The sequence below is a fragment of the Myxocyprinus asiaticus genome, chromosome 29, assembly GCF_019703515.2.
Source record: "Myxocyprinus asiaticus isolate MX2 ecotype Aquarium Trade chromosome 29, UBuf_Myxa_2, whole genome shotgun sequence".
Taxonomy (NCBI): domain Eukaryota; kingdom Metazoa; phylum Chordata; class Actinopteri; order Cypriniformes; family Catostomidae; genus Myxocyprinus; species Myxocyprinus asiaticus.
This window is the reverse complement of record NC_059372.1, coordinates 10,822,559-10,839,765: the sequence shown is the minus strand read 5'-3', so window position 1 is coordinate 10,839,765 and position 17,207 is coordinate 10,822,559. Positions and strand designations below refer to the sequence as shown.

The 17,207-nt window shown below is 38.8% G+C and overlaps 1 protein-coding gene across 1 annotated transcript in view; it reads left to right on the top strand.

Annotated features, from left to right (window-relative positions):
- Window positions 1-14,362, top strand: part of vwa5b1 (von Willebrand factor A domain containing 5B1) — a 59,941-nt gene extending 45,579 nt beyond the window's left edge. Inside the window, exons 16-21 of the mRNA XM_051662830.1 lie at window positions 1,932-2,069; window positions 2,175-2,306; window positions 3,500-3,574; window positions 4,151-4,220; window positions 10,594-10,720; window positions 13,616-14,362. Coding sequence (XP_051518790.1) covers window positions 1,932-2,069; window positions 2,175-2,306; window positions 3,500-3,574; window positions 4,151-4,220; window positions 10,594-10,720; window positions 13,616-14,299 — 1,226 coding nt within the window. The 3' untranslated portion in view covers window positions 14,300-14,362. The remainder of the gene's footprint in view (window positions 1-1,931; window positions 2,070-2,174; window positions 2,307-3,499; window positions 3,575-4,150; window positions 4,221-10,593; window positions 10,721-13,615) is intronic.
- The last annotated feature ends 2,845 nt before the right edge of the window (window positions 14,363-17,207 follow it).

The following is a 17,207-nucleotide window of genomic DNA, read 5'->3' as shown; positions in this document are numbered from 1 at the left end:
CTTGGACAGCTCTCTTTAGGTTAATTCTTGTGATGCACCTACATACATCGACCACCGATATTTATGGGCCAATTATTAATCAAATTAAAATCATCTGCATATTGGTCATAAGAATGAAAACGGCAATATGAAAAGCAAATGGTATCTTGTATTTATCATTCATTGTGTTTCTCTTAAAATTGGAACTTTCTTGGGTGCATATATTTTTCTAGCTTGTCTCTGCTCTAAAATATTTAATGAGCTGAAACTTGCTTACAAGTCAAAGTAATGTATAATTTTTCAATTAGTGCTGTCAGTCGATTACATTTTTTAATCGCGATTAACTACAAAAAATTATGTGATTAATTGTGATTAAAAAAATTGAATTGACTGAGAGCAGATTCGCAGATTTGGAAAATGGTGAAATTTGACACTATATAGTATACAAAATGCATTTATTTCCATCTTTGGAAAGAAAACAAAACAATATGTAACAATGTAGTGCATTATTAACATTTTTCCAAAGAAAGCCTTTCACAATATAAAGATAGAAATGCACTAAAATAGTGCCAATCGGGTAACATTAAACGTTTTCCAAAGTCTAAATATTAAATAGTGCTAAGAGGTCCTTTCTCCATCATTTTGTCACTGACAGGGAAGCGCTGTCAGAGATTATTTTATTTTATTTGAAATAACAACCTCTGCAGCTCTATCATAGGAGCGTAACGGATAATTAGCGTGTTATGACAATACCACCCATAGAATGTCTATGGGGCCGCTGTGTTATGCTAAGCTTATAGGCTTCTCTTGGTAGAAGGGCTCTGACGCTGTGTCTGTTTGTGAAGTGTGCGTCAGTGTAATGACTCTGGGCAGACACATTACAAAGGTTCCACCCTTCACACAAGTGTTTATGCTGTATTAACGGTAAATGCGCACTTTTTTATTTAATCGCATGCGTTAACGCGTTAATTCTGACAGCTCTATTTTCAATTAATCATTCTTTTGAATCAGTTCATTTCAATTAAGTAGTTGAAACTATCTGCGAAATCCACTACCGGACAACCTCAACCGAAAACGTGAAAAACTCTACGTGAAAACAGGCAGAAAACTGAATAAACGGCTGATAGATTTGTAGAATGTTTGTCTTTTTTTTTTTTACTATGACGGGCACAGACGTAGAGGCTACAGGAGTCCAAAATTAATAAGAACCAAAATTCTTATAATAACCAGAATAAATTAAGGTTTTGTGCATAATGCAGGACTTTTAAACTTAAAGAAGCCCAAAACACACAATGGAATTTTATTTTGAAATTAAGCTTATCATAGTCGACACATTCACTAAATTAAGTTTAATTAGCAATAAGGTTTATTATTATTCACAAGATATGAAGTTGGAGACACGATGCATGTGCTGATGGGGCATATTTCCATAAATTCTCTCTCTCTCTCTCTCTCTCTCTCTCTCTTTGCATGCCCTCGCTTCAATTTAGAACATTTGATTATCTAATCAAAATAACAAAATTTGCATTGAGAAGTGAAAATAAAAATATGAAAGAATATTGTCATTGAAGAACGTTTTAGATACAGCAAATCCTCACTGATTGTTTTTATTTCACCTCTAGAGGCTGCTGTTATACTGTAGAACCAAGCCGTTTTAACTGTAGAATCCACAGATGAAAACGGAGGACTAAAAAATACAATGAATGGCAACTATCGGCACAGATTAATTGGTGAAACCGATATATCGGTCTACCTCTAGTTGAAACGGTTAATAAATTGGTCTAAATTATTCATTAGCTATCATGCCTAATCTGTGTGTTCTGTATTTAATAATAACAAATGCTTGGAAAGATCAGGGAAAAAAGTAATGGAAACTCACTGGTCAAAAATGGTGGGATCCCTGTACTTGAATGTACTTGAACTGAGCCCCTTGAATATGTACTTGCTTTTAGGTTCTGGTAGAAGGTACCAGCTCTATGCCATCCACACCAGCAAAGCCTGCAACATCTTGAGCAAATATACAGCATTTGTACCTATTGATCTGGACAGCAATGAATATTTACCCACCTTTGTTGAGTACAGCCACCCTGGTAAGTCATTCTTGTAATTCTTGGAGAGTGCCATGGGATGAACAATTGGCTGAGGCACAGAATTAGATTACGGTAATGACTGTGTTTATATTTGTTTTTCTCCAGGGGAGGATCAAAAGAGGAGCTCACACTGCAGTTCTCACTCTAGTAGCAGGAAGAGTCATGGTTACTCTGTGGGCCTGGGTCGCTCACAGTCAGGTGGTTTGCCTGAGCAAGATGATGTAGCGGTACCCTGCAGTAAGACTGAACATAAAGTACTTTTCGGGTCATTTATAATTTTGAATTTATTGGAAGGAACTTGGATAGGGTATAATGAGCAAATTATCTATATATACCATTACAGAGACTAAAGCTTGGTTCGACTAGTTAGTCTAAATCCAAGTTTGATTTTACCTGACCCACTGCCCCCACAAGTCTGGTTTAACATAGCATACTTTGGCTCCAAACTGCACAAAATTTGCATTATTAACATGAATAAAACTGTGAGTACCGAAAGCAGATGTTTACCACTGTAACTAGGTAACAGTATAGGAAAAGGCTGCAAAAATGGAAAGTGTTGTTGGCTTTACTTTTATATAGAGGCCAACTGTTGTTTCTTCTTAATCTTCTGCCTCTTCTGGCAGGGCATCTGTGGCATCCTCCACAAGACAAAAATCAAATGGCAAAAAGTTGTAAAATTTGGCATGCTCATAGGAGAAAGCTATCAAATCATATCAAATATGGGGTCTCTATTTCAAACCCTCTAGCACCACCACCAGGTCAAACGTTCACACACATTTTAGCTGATAACCTTTGAACTTTGGGTCATATGTGTTAATGCTATGTTTCAGTTTCTTTTCTACTTGATTTTCTGGTCATTAGAATTCGGATCAGATTATCATTGGTCTAAACAAGTTATTAGAAGACTTTTGATGTACCAAAGTATTTGTGTGCAATGTCATTGTTACCATGCCCCAAGGGTACCTGAGCAGTTTGGTGACAGTGCCACCTACTGGCTACTTTGGAGTAATTTGGTTTAACATATACTCCATATACTCTTGGGGGCTTTCTGAATACTATTATTACTAATTTTTCAAGAACTTCCATATGAGTTTCGGGCATTTAGAACAGATTTACATACCATATTCTGCGACTCCTTACCCTAACATGTTACCCTAACCTGGCATGTTTGCTAATGTTGTTGGCAAACATGCCAAACTGGAAGTGAGACTGTATCTTGACAAGACTTTTGCAATATTGACACAAAAGTATGAATATATCTTTGTCACAATGACCTAAAGATGTCACATCATTTTGGTGACAGCAAAAATTAGGCCACTTTGCAAACCATCCACATTCACGCCAACCGAATGACCAAACTTGCTCTCGAACTTGGACAGCATCAAAAGCTCCAGTGTTTAAACGCACTACAAGTCTTCTTTGTTCTACAGATGTCAAGGATAGAGCCCATTTCCCTAGAAAACCCCCCTCATCCTACAGCTGGGAACGATGTAGCTCTGTTGAAAGTAAAGTCAATACCAGCCAACTGTTTTATCTGTCTAGATTCTGTTTTTAGAGTTAAAGGAATACTTCACCCAGTTTCTGTCAAATGAAAATTTACTCACCACACCTGTATGACTTTCTTAAAGGAGACATTTTGAGGTCAATTACAATGAATGAGCACTGAACCTTTCAAGTGCAGAGTCCATTCAGCTTATGCGATGTATATCTTCTGAAGCCATTTGAGCACTTTATTCGAGAAACAGACCAGAAATTAAGACGTTATTCCAGTAAACTGGTTATTTGAGATCCATTGCTGGTTAAAAGGGGAAAATATTCCTTTTTGGGTGAACTAATCCTTTACGATCTTGCAGCTTGTCGATGTCAAACAAACACAACAGCATAGTCACGCAAGTGGCATAACCAGATTAAATTTTTTGTAGCTGATGAATTCGTTAATTTGTTGTAACCTTGAGGAACATTGTCGAGTTTGTTGAGTGCTCTGTGCCCTTTGCCCTTGAGCGCAGTATATGTGTTTGTATGTGTACTGGAGCATGGAAATGAGCAGAATGCCAACCTACTGTGTCCGCACTCTCTTTCAGCCTCTCAAAGGAGTCCGTCTGTGACCTCTGACCACTCACAGAGATCAGTAGAGAGCCTTTTCTCTGCAAGGTGGGTGTAGAGAGAGAACAAGAGACATAGAAGCCATAGACAACCTGCAAACAACTTCTACAAATCAAGTTATGGAAATATAAACACCATAATTCACAGAACACATATGAATAATTCAACAGTTTGTATTGCTTATGCTCCATTGTTTTACAACATGAGTCAAATTTGCATTTTGATTACTTTTGTTATTCTGTGGGTGAATGTAATGAGTTCAACACTCAGAGAGGAGAGACCGCGACATAAATTCATTATTCATTAAAAAGACTAAAGACAGGAGATGTTTACACTCACAATATGACCACAAAGATGTGCACAGGAATGTACTGTAGTTGATGTAATCTTTGAGATTCAGTGAACAAGAAATGCTCAAGTGTAATGAATGTCAACGTTGAATCTAATTTGAAACTGTAGCTTGCCAAGCTACTCATAATTTAAAGTAGTTTAGGGAATAGTTCACTCAAATGAAATTTCTTTCAAAATGTACTCACCCTTATTTTGTTCCAAACCCCTATGACATTGTTTTTTGCATGGAACACAAAAGGAGATGTTAGGTAGAATGTTAGCCTCAGTCACCATTCATCTTCATTGTAAGAAAAAAAATGCAATAAAAGTAAATAGTGACTGAGGCTGTCGGTCCCTAAAATTCTGCCTTTTAAATTCTTCTCCTTTTTTGTTCCACAGAAGAAAGTAAGTCAAATGGGTTTGGAAAAAAACTGAGGGGGAGTAAGTACAGTGAAATAATGAAATAATGATAACGCAATGATCATTTTTGGGTGAATTATTCCTTTAAACTACAGTCAACTTACCCATTAGTTAGCTAAAGTAGTTAGCTACACTACAATAGTGATGTCCAATTTACAAATGAATTGTTATTTTTGAATTGATTCTTTTTAATGAATCGATCGAACCGATTCGCAAAAACCTAATGGTGACAGCAATTTCACCACAAAAATGAAATGTAAAATGCTGAATGGGGACTTAAGAGCATACTTTTAAGTGAATCGTTCTTTGAACTGGTTTAATGAAACAAACAATCTGAACTAACCGATTTGCTTAAATCAATCAAACTTCCCAACTCTACACTGCAAGCTACTAATAAAAAGTAGCTAACTACACTACCTGGCCAAACAATTTGGATTTAAATAAGCAGATACTTAAGAGCCTATGATTTGATCATTATTGCAGTGATTAATATGTTTCAGCTGGCAACAGTTCTTTTAACCCTAACTGATGCAGTGTGTAACTTCTCATTTCTTCAACAACCATGTCAGAAGATGTATCCTGTGGTCGTGGAAAAGATGGTACTCTGTTTCAGAAGGGGCAAATTATAAGGAGATTGCTGAAATCACTGGAAATGGGTTAAGAGCTGTCCAACGCATTATTAAAACCTGGAAGGGTAGCGGTGAACCGTCAGCTTCGCGGAAGAAATGTGGTCAGAAAAAAATCTTGAATGATCGTGATCCGAGATCACTAAAACGCTTGGTGAAGTCACATCATAAAAAACTGAGAGAAGAACTCACGGCTATGTTTAATAGTGAAAGTAAGAGCATTTCCACATGCACAATGTGACAAGAACTTACAGGACTGGGACTAAACAGCTGTGTGGCCACAAGAAAGCCACATGTTAGTGAGGCTAATCAGAAAAAAATGACTTCAATTTGCTAGCGAGCATAAATATTGGACTGTGGAGCAATGGAAAAATGTCATGTGGTCTGATGAGTTCAGATTTACCCTATCCAAAGCGATGGGCGCGTCAGGTTAAGAAGGGAAGCGCATGAAGTGATACATCCGTCATGCAGAGTGCCCACTGTACAAGCCTCTGGAGGAAGTGTTATGATCTGGGGTTGCTTCAGTTGGTCAGGTCTAGGCTCAGCAACGATTTGCAGCAGTAAAATGAAGTCAGCTGACTACCTGAATGTACTGAATGACCAGGTTATCCCATCAATGGATTTTTTCTTCCCTGATGGCACGGGTATATTCCAGGACCTCAATGCCAAGATTCATCAGGCTCAAATTGTGAAAGAGTGGTTCAGAGAGCATGAGGAATCATTTTAACACATGAATTGGCCACCACAGTGTCCTGACCTTAACCCCATTGAAAGTCTTTTGGATGTGCTGGAGAAGACTTTACAGGGTGGTTTCGACTCTCCCATCATCAATACAAGATCTCGGACAAAAATGAATGCAACTCAGGATGGAATTAAATGTTGTGACGTTGCATAAGGTTGTCGAAACAATGCCACAACAAATGTGTGCCGTAATCAAAGCTAAAGCCGGTCTAACGAAATATTAGAGTATGCGACTTTGGCCAGGCAGTGTATATTTTTTTTTAACAATCATAGGATTTAAAAAAATGGAAAAAGTAGCTTGTTACTGGAAAATCTATGCTAATGAAACTACCTCAACTATTGTCATGCTGCTGAAAAATGCAGTTAAGTTTGTAGCATTGCTACTTTAAATTAGTTACTCCCCAACACGTTTGACTGTTTTATTTTTATGTAAAGTACATAACTGCTTTCTTACAATTAAACGTTGTAAGTCAGTGTAAAAATTACCCTCTAATAATGAGTGAACTTTGTTCAGTTGACATAAAAAATTCCATTATTTGCACTTTTCCTTTTAAATAAAATGGCCTGAATGTCTTTAGTTAAATTTAACTCATAACATGAAGGGTACTCCAGCAGGGTTTCTTCACAGAAGTGTGAAAATTGGATGTTAGTCCCACACACTTTGTTTCAGTTTTAATTTCAGAGTTTGTGGCATTCAGAAAAGATGACTTGGTACTGTAAGTCTGCTGGCTTTAACTTCCCTGCCCTTCCTGTGACCACTGCTGTCACATCTTTGAACAAGTCAACAAACCCCCAAATTATCGCTGCATAAAAATGTGAATTCTGTCATTGTTGCTCCAAACCCGTATGACTTTCTTTTTTCCATGGAACACAAAAGAGTTTTAAAAAAGTCTTCTCAGGGTTTGTTTGCCATATAATGCAAGTGAATAGTGACTCCAGTCTGTCAAGCTTGAAAAGGGGGTGGGGAATAATAAAAAAAAAAAAAAATAACAACACCATAACAGTAGTAGTAATTGATATGACTCCTGCACTGCAAATGCTAAAGCGATATGATTGCTTTGTATGTTGAACCGAATTAAATTTAGCACTGTAAAACCTGACATATGAAAGAATTGTCAGAAAATTCAAATTTTTTGACATTAAATTGTTTTAATACCATAAGACAAACTATAAAAGAAATCGTAAAAAAAAAAAATGTGCACGTTTTTTAATTTTTTTTTTAATATATATATCATATTTGATAAATTAGGCTTTAAAGGTCATTATCCGCCTGAGGCCCAGCAATTTATTTTTGTGTGGGACATTTGTTATTTAAGTTTTTCTTAGCCCATATATGCTACAGTGGTAAATCTTGGGGTATTATCAGAGGACTCCCTGGGCTTTTCAGAGATACCAAATGTTTGAGATTTTGGCCATGACAACATCCTCGCCTTGGTCTATAAATATGCAATGAAATGTATTACAGTTCAATTCAGCACATAAAATACAATATGAATAAAATATTATTTTTTTAATAAACAATTTTTATCATATGTTTTTTATGCACCAAACACTATATTGACATTTAAAAAAGGGAAATTGTAAAACTTTTTTCGCTGGGTCTCAGGAACTCATGGTAAGATGACATCGTAATAGCTTGTAATGTAAAATAATGATATCTTTATAATGACAGAGCAGGCTGCATATATGAAAATACACAGAAATATTACTTCATATTTTAAATATATATTTTTGTGGTGGCATGAATGTAATGTAATGTTGCTTGAGAGATATACACTATATTGCCAAAAGTATTCGCTCACCCATCCAAATAATTGAATTCAGGTGTTCCAATCACTTCCATGGCCACAGGTGTATAAAATGAAGCACCTAGGCATGCAGACTGCTTCTACAAACATTTGTGAAAGAATGGGCCGCTCTCAGGAGCTCAGTGAATTCCAGCATGGTACTGTGATAGGATGCCACCTGTGCAACAAGTCCAGTCGTGAAATTTCCTCGCTACTAAATATTCCACAGTCAACTGTCAGTGGTATTATAACAAAGTGGAAGCGATTGGGAATGACAGCAACTCAGCCACGAAGTGGTAGGCCACGTAAAATGACAGAGCGGGGTCAGCAGATGCTGAGGTGCATAGTGCGTAGAGGTCGCCAACTTTCTGCAGAGTCAATCGCTACAGACCTCCAAAGTTCATGTGGCCTTCAGATTAGCTCAAGAACAGTGCGTAGAGAGCTTCATGGAATGGGTTTCCATGGCCGAGCAGCTGCATCCAAGCCATACATCACCAAGTGCAATGCAAAGCGTCGGATGCAGTGGTGTAAAGCACACCGCCACTGGACTCTAGAGCAGTGGAGACGTGTTCTCTGGAGTGACGAATCACGCTTCTCCATCTGGCAATCTGATGGAAGAGTCTTGGTTTGGCGGTTGCCAGGAGAACGGTACTTGTCTGACTGCATTGTGCCAGCTGTGAAGTTTGGTGGAGGGGGGATTATGGTGTGGGGTTGTTTTTCAGGAGCTGGGCTTGGCCCCTTAGTTCCAGTGAAAGGAACTCTGAATGCTTCAGCATACCAAGAGATTTTGGACAATTCCATGCTCCCAACATTGTGGGAACAGTTTGGGGATGGCCCCTTCCTGTTCCAACATGACTGCGCACCAGTGCACAAAGCAAGGTCCATAAAGACATGGATGAGTGAGTTTGGTGTGGAAGAACTTGACTGGCCTGCACAGAGTCCTGACCTCAACCCGATAGAGCACCTTTGGGATGAATTAGAGCGAAGACTGCGAGCCAGGCCTTCTCTTCCAACATCAGTGTCTGACCTCACAAATGCGCTTCTGGAAGAATGGTCAAAAATTCCCATAAACACACTCCTAAACCTTGTGGAAAGCCTTCCCAGAAGAGTTGCAGCTGTTATAGCTGCAAAGGGTGGGCCGACGTCATATTAAACCCTATGGATTAAGAATGGGATGTCACTTAAGTTCATATGCGTCTAAAAGCAGATGAGCGAATACTTTTGGCAATATAGTGTATCTCAAAAGCCTGTTGTATCATATTTGATACATGGATTTCAAAGGGGCTTTTTCAATAAAATTATATACAAAATTTTAACCAAGCACAAGTTGCTTATATTCAGCAAATACTCATTTTAAAATATTAGTAACAATATAATCATTACTGTCACTTTTACTTTATTAAAATAATCGGACATTTATCCTAACATAAGATTCACTTTCCAAGCAAGTCCGCTGCCATTTTAGATAGATCGATATAAGCACACTTTTTTTTCCCAAAAATAACCATTGATGATGCCATAAACATGTGAAATGTACATACCATAGGTTGTTTGGCTCATCAGCTTGAACAGAGAGTCAAACAGGAGCCGTCAAACGTTGTGTATTATATTTGATACACACAGCGTTATAGGGTTAGTTGTTATTGTGTATATATTCACTCTCAAATGAAATCGAATCATTAATAAAGTGCTTAAATACAATATGACTACGTCGATAACATCAAACCTCATTGGTTCTCACTGCATCACATGACCAAACGTCATGATGTCATGTTGCAAGAACCAATGATTTTTCACATTATCGATGTAGCTGCCATAGTTGATTTTTGCACTTAGTTAATGATTTGATTGTAAATAATGAAAACTATTTAATTATTTTGTTCTGTTCATAACACACGGTGATCGTATGGCTTCTGAAGACTTGGAATATAGTATGTATTGATTACATTTAATGTGGTTTTATGGTGTTTTTTTGTACCTTTTTCTTTTTTACTTGACAGACCGAAGTCAATATTCACTGTCATTATATGGCAAATAAACCTTGTGAAGACTTTTTAAAATTCACCTTTTGTATTCCATGGAAGAAAGTAAGTCATACATGTTTGGAATGACATAAGGATGAGTAACCAATGACTTTTAATGATATTAAAATTTTTGGGTGAGCTATTCATTTAACTAGCATAATGAACCAGTTTTACCAGCATAAACTAGCCTTAAACAACTTTAAAATTAATGCTAGCTTTAGCTGGTTCTGTCAGCAGGGACTGCAGCAACATGGCAGTCTAGACACCAGTGATAAACACTTCCTCTCGTCTGGAATCTCTTTCACAGCTCCCCCTCTTCCTGTCACTTCAGCTGAAATAATGACCTGAACGTGAGGAGCAGTGCACTACACACTTTGCAAATTAATGAAGTGCCAAATTTCACAGAGAAAAAGAAGCACATTAGACGTGTCTATGCATTTAATGAAGATATTGAGGCACCAGAGGTAAAGGTGTTGTTTCTATTTGCCTCTAGCAAGCTGAGTCTGACCAGGACGCGACTCCTGACGAAAGCTGCTAGAGGATTCATGAGTCGATCACAAAGCAAAATCAGCACCTCGATGGGAGAAAGCGAAAATGACAACAAGGACTACATCCCTCTGGTTTCTATTGACATTTTCTGTTTTCAGAATGTTAATGCTTTATGGTAGTGCTTCTCAACTGGTGGGTTAAGACACAAAAGGGGGTTGCAGGTCTGTTCTGATAGGGTTATGGACAACAGGGAAACATTGCTCAATGTAAATATTTAAATGCAACTAACTGTATAATTGTGGAGAGTTAGGATAGCAAAATAAATACTTTTTTTTATTGATGTCAATGGCCGTGCATCCAATCAAGTTGTACGGTATTTGGTGCAAATTAATCTGTCACTTGGTAGAAGCTAGCTAAATTGGTGACAGTCCCAACTCCCAACTATCTTTGGAGGGCGGTGTTTTGGAAAGAGGGGGCATGTCTAATTTAACAGCTTAGTCTCGTGGAAGTTCCATAACACCTAAAATCGCTTGCACAACCTTTAATACATTTCAGTATTTGATTGTAAAGGAATGTTCCAAGTTCAATACAAATTAAGTTCTATTAACAGCATTTGTGGCATAATCTTGGTTTCCACAAATATTTATTTAGACTTTATTTTACAAAATTAAATAAAGCAAAAATCATGGTTACAGTAAGACACTTACAATGTAAGTGAATGGGGCCAATACATAAGCACTAAAATACACACTGTTTCAAAAGTATAGCCACAAGACATAAACAGTATTTGTTTTAGCATGATTTTAGTGTGATAAAATCACTTACTAACCTTATCTGTGGAAAGCTATATGCAATATTACATCTTTGTTGCCATGACGACAAAATCCTGTAGGCTAATCCCGGTATTGGAGATTACTTTTCACAGACAAGGTTGGTGAGTAATTTTATCACACTAAAATCATGTTAACACATATAATGTTTACATCTTGTGGCTATACTTTTCAAATGGTGAATACACTGATGTGCCAAAACATTATGACCACTCACAGGTGAAGTGAATAACGTTGATCATCTCCTAACACATGTCAAGGTCTGGGTAGATTAGATGGAAAGCGAACAATCAGTTCTCTTAGTCAACATGTTGAATGCAGGAGAAAGTGGCAGGAGTAAAGACCTGAGCGACTTTGACAAGGGCCAAACTGTTATGGCCAGACGACTCGGTCAGAGCGTCTCTGAAACGGCAAGGCTTGTGGGGTGCTCCCGTTCAGCAGTGGTGAGTACCTACCGACAGTGGTCCGAGGAAGGACAAACCACAAACCGGCAACAGGGTGTTGGGCTCCCAAGGCTTATTGATGTGCGAGGTCACCGAAGGCTGTCCCGTCCGGTCCGAACCAACAGAAAGTCTAATGGCACAAGTCACAGAAAATTTTAATGATGGTTACGAGAAGAATGTCACAACACACAGTGTATCATGCCCTGCTGCATATGGGGCTGCGTAGCCACAGACCGATCAGAGTGCCCATGACCCCGTCCACCATTGAAAGCACCTACAATGATGAGTGAGTGTCGGAACTGGACCTTTGAGACGTGGAAAAAGGTTGCCTGATCCGATGAGTCCCGTTTTCTTTTACATCACGTTTACGGCCGTTTACGTGTGCACCATTTACCTGGGGAAGTGATGGCACCAGGATGCACTGTGGGAAGTCGACAAGCCGGTGGAGGGAGTGTGATGCTCTGGGCAATGTTCTGCTGGGAATCACTGGGTCCGGCCATTCATGTGGACATCAATTTGACACGTGCCACTTACCTAAACATTGTTGGAGACCAGGTACACCCCTTCATGGCAACGGTATTCCCTGATGGCAGTGGCCTCTTTCAGCAGGATAATGTGCCCTGCCACACTGCATTGTTTGGGAATGGTTTGAGGAACATGATGAAGAGTTCAAGGTGTTGCCCTGGCCTCCAAATCTCAATCCGATTGAGCATCTGTGGGATGTGCTGGACCAACAAGTCAGATCCACGGTGGCTCCACCTTGCAGCTTACAGGACTTGAAGGATCTGCTGCTAATGTCTTGGTGCCAGATACCACAGGACACCTTCAGGGGTCTTGTAGAGTCCATGCCATGCGCTGTTTTGGCGGAACACAGAGGACCAATAGCATATTAGGCAGGTGGTCATAATGTTTTTGCTCATGAGTGCATGATAGTGCTTATGGACTTTCCTCATTTACTTTCATTGAAAGTGCCTCACTGTAACCAAAGGACGAGTCAGAATTATTATTGTGGTAATCAACATTATACCACAAATGCTGCTGATTAAGCTTAACTTGTACTGAACCCCGAAACATTCCTTTAACATAATTTTTGTTAACTTTTGTTTGACGAAATTTTGGTACGGTGTTAGCTTCTCATTTCATGTCCAGTATAAAATGTAAGTTTCTGATGCAAAACCAGTTGAGAATAAATTATTTATGGGTTCAGTAGCAGTTTAAAAGCCTACCAATACAAAATAATGGCGTCACTGAGTGTATTGCATCCATTTGCCTCGCAAGCTTTGAATAGCTGATCAATACTCCCCTTGCCGGAAAAAGGTGTAGAGTCTTTGCGTATTGCGAGTATGGTGATTGGTCTGGTGACATTTAAGAAGCACAGATCAATATCTCATGATCATTAAGTCTAGTTAAATGAAATGTCATATTTGAACAGAATTTATAAATATGGGGCTATGGAACTTGCGATCATAATGTTAATGTCAAGGTATTTTTTGTAGTAAATGTTCATTGAATTGTTCGAATTGATCCAATTGTTAATTTAGTTGACACTGATAGTGCAGCTTAAAGACCTTATAGGAATTCTTCACCGCGAAATGGAAGTTCTGTCATCATTTACTCTCTTCATGTCTTTCCAATAGTCCAACATTTTTTACGTACATGAAAACCATGAGATTTGAGGTTGTTCATTGATTGTAGCAGTGTGTAAATAAAAAAAAGCATTGAAAGAAGTTTCCTGCTCTGCTCCCTTTTCCAGGTGTCATTGCAGCTGTCCTGTGGGGCGTTCATGTTGGACAGTGCCTTGTGTGATGCCATCAATGTGCCCATGGAGAAGCTGAAGTGGACATCACCCTTCAATAGCCACAGAATCAGCCTTGCCCACTTGTCCCACTCCAGCTCTCACCGTTCAGAGAGCTTGGAGGTCCATCATGGCTCTTCTCCTCCACCCAAAGACTCAGACCTGAACTCTGAATATGAGGAGCTTGTTTCACGGCCATCTTCATCCTCCCTGCCAGCCCGAAGTCCTCGTATGGAGGGTGGGCTCTCATCATTGGCAGGCTTCTCCTCTATGTCAACCGAAGCCCCACCATCGCCCATTAATTCGTTGCATGATAGTGGACGAGGGTCGGAGTCTGAGATCGCGGACACCCCCATTTCGGGCTCTCCAGGGAGCCTGCAAAGGGCCATGCAAGACCCTGAGGGTATGGTGTGGGCAACGGCAGTAGCTCTGGCCTGGCTGGAACACAGCTCAGCCAGTTATTTCATTGAATGGGAGCTGATCGCAGCCAAGGCGAGCATGTGGCTAGATGAACAGTTTATCCCAGAGGGACGAGACCTGGCGTCGGTCAAAGCCGCGGCCAATCAACTCTTCATCATCTTGAGACACTGGGATGAGAACCTACAATTGAACATGCTCTGTTACAACCCAAACAGTGTGTGAGTCCTGATAAGGTCCAGGTGGAATCGATGCATGCAGAATTTCTGCAGAATTGCAACGTCTGTCATTCACAAAAGTTCTACACTTCCTCCACCCCTTGCATGTTTGTTTATTAAATATTTTGGCTTAATGAGGTATACTTTCAGCTATTAATAAAGGGGCTTCCACATGACTTGCGTCAGGATGTCAACGCATCACTTTGATCTCCACACGAAAAGTGCAGCAGAGAACATCTTGTTTTGATTTTAGCACTGGCATCTCTCATGTAAATAAAAAACATCTGAATATGTCCGGTAACCATTGTCTGCCGGTTTGAAAGTTCATAGGCAAAGGGGTCGAAGTTGAAATGGTTTGAACTTTGAGCACAGTGTAACAACGCTTGATTGAAATGCAACGTGGGTTTAACACTGAAGCTAACGCTTGGGTCCAAAAAAGTTGGCAACACTGACGCGAGTCATCCAGACGGCCCTTAAGAGTATTGTACTCTAAGCTCCATTTAACACATTTTAACTTCCGCAGCTTTTCCGGCAAAATCAGCGCAGAAAATGCAGAAGATTCCGTCTGGGCCTGCTGATAGGGTAGGGACTAAACTTAAAACTATGCTAAAAGAGGGATTTACTCTCATCTGCTTGAATTGAATTTATGTATTCTGTGGGTTTGTTTATGTATTTATGAAGGGAAATCGTACTAGTATTTTATTGCTTTCCACCGCTACACCACCATAAAAATTGCATGTCTTGGGAATTTTTGTCTGTAGGATGGAAAGATTGTTCGTATTTTTAGCTTGTCACCAAAAAACTGATGTTCTTTGCATATCATATAAAGTCTTGTTGCTGCTTTGGAAGATTTTGTGCCAAAATTAAACACAAAGGAGGGAATTTACTAAGAATGAATTGCGCCTGCCGAAAGCATTGTTTATTTGCACTTGCTGTCTGCATTGTTTTAGCGCCTGATTTGCCAAAGGAATTATGGAAATTAGGTAACAGTCCAAACATACCCAAAAATTTCATAGTAAACATTATTTGCGTGCCCTGTTATGTGTTGCATGCACCTGAATCTGCTCTTTAAAAGGCCAAAAGTTCAATTGACTTCACTGTGCATCTTGAAAATTTCAAATATAATTTTTGATATCAAGAATTCATGTTTTACTAGTGCTAGCCTAATTACTGATATCAAATAAAAATAACATTTGTGTTTTCACTAGTAGTAATTCCAGTGAAAATATTATTGGAGATTCATGCCCTGCATGCGATTAAATGTTGAAAGGGCTTGTGATTGCCGCTAATTATTATTTTATTTATATTCGACAATTACTTCATTTATATTGCTCAGCATTAAACCAGCGTAGATAGCACCTAGGAAGACTGGATTGTTGGTTGTTAGTAAATACAGTTTGTGTGCTGAAATAATACAGCTCAAAAGTGGAATTTCTGTTTAGTGAATTCTCTCCTCATTGTATGAAATAAAGCCTCATCGTGACTATTGTTTATAAGTTGAAGTTGGTTGAATTCTGTGTGTATTTGGCGTCTCAGGCTCTTAGCTGTCAGAGGATCTAGTGACTTGGTTTAAACCATAATTATAAGATGCAGTTCAATGTATGACATTGGTTACATCATGCAATGTATATTCGTTTGCCTTTACGATCGTAAATGATGTCAAATTGTTGCTGGGATGACACTTTCTATCGATGCGAGTGCTCTCCAGTCTTAAGTGCCTAACTTTGAACTCTCTGGACTGTTGAAATGAATGTTGTACTGTTACTGCAGCATGTAATTGATTATTTTTCTGTGTTTTTGCTGATTATATTTATTGCAGTGTATGTATTATTACAGTATTTTGTTGATGATGTTGGTTTGTTCAAAAATGATACAGAAAATGATAGGCTAATGAAACAGATAAAAAGGAAAGGTAGCTGTAAATAAATTTAATAAATCTATAAAAAAAAGTAGCCAAATCGAGAAAATACAGAAGCTAGAGGTTTCTCTGTTTATCTCACACTGATTGGTTGCCAATTTAATTTTATTATACGTTTTATTCCTCAGGTATTGCTATTGAGTAAAATGACTTCTAGTGCGTAAATGTAGTCTAGTGCAGGGGTTTTCAAACTGGGTCTGGGGACCCCCAGGGGGCCGCAAGGGGGTCTGCAAATCTTTTTTTTCTTTTTTTCTTTTTTTTTTTGAGAAAAAGAAAGTCTAAAAATGTTGACATTATTTGACCTTTTTACCATTTCATTATGAAATCGTTAGATTAATCACAATTATTTTATTGTATTGACAGCCATAGTAAGAATTAAATACAGAAATAAAATGCCATATAATTTTAAATATTATGAAAAAAGAACACTTATTTGTAAGAAATATGGGTTGCAATTAAATATTCTCTGCTTTGAAATTTTATTTTATTGTATACTTTTACAAATGTATTTATATAGCGCTAAATATACACCGATCAGCCACAACATTAAAACCACCTGCCTAATATTGTGTAGGTCCCCCTTGTGCTGCCAAAACAGCTCTGACCTGTCGAGGCATAGACTCCACAAGACCTCTGAAGTTGTCCTGTGGTATCTGGCACCAAGACGTCAGCAGCAGATCCTTTAAGTCCTGTAAGTTGCAAATTGGGGCCTCCATGTATCGGACTTGTTGCTCCAGCACATCCCATAGATGCTCATTCAGATTGAGATCTGGGGAATTTGGAGGCCAAGTCAAAACCTTGAACTCTTTGTCATGTTTCTCAAACCATTCCTGAAAAATTTTTGCAGCGTGGCAGGGCACATTATCCTGCTGAAAGAGGCCACTGCCATCAGTAATACTGTTGCCATGAAGGGGTGTACGTGGTCTGCACGTACGTGTCAAAGTAACATCCACATGAATGCCAGGACCCAAGGTTTCCCAGTAGAACATTGCCCAGA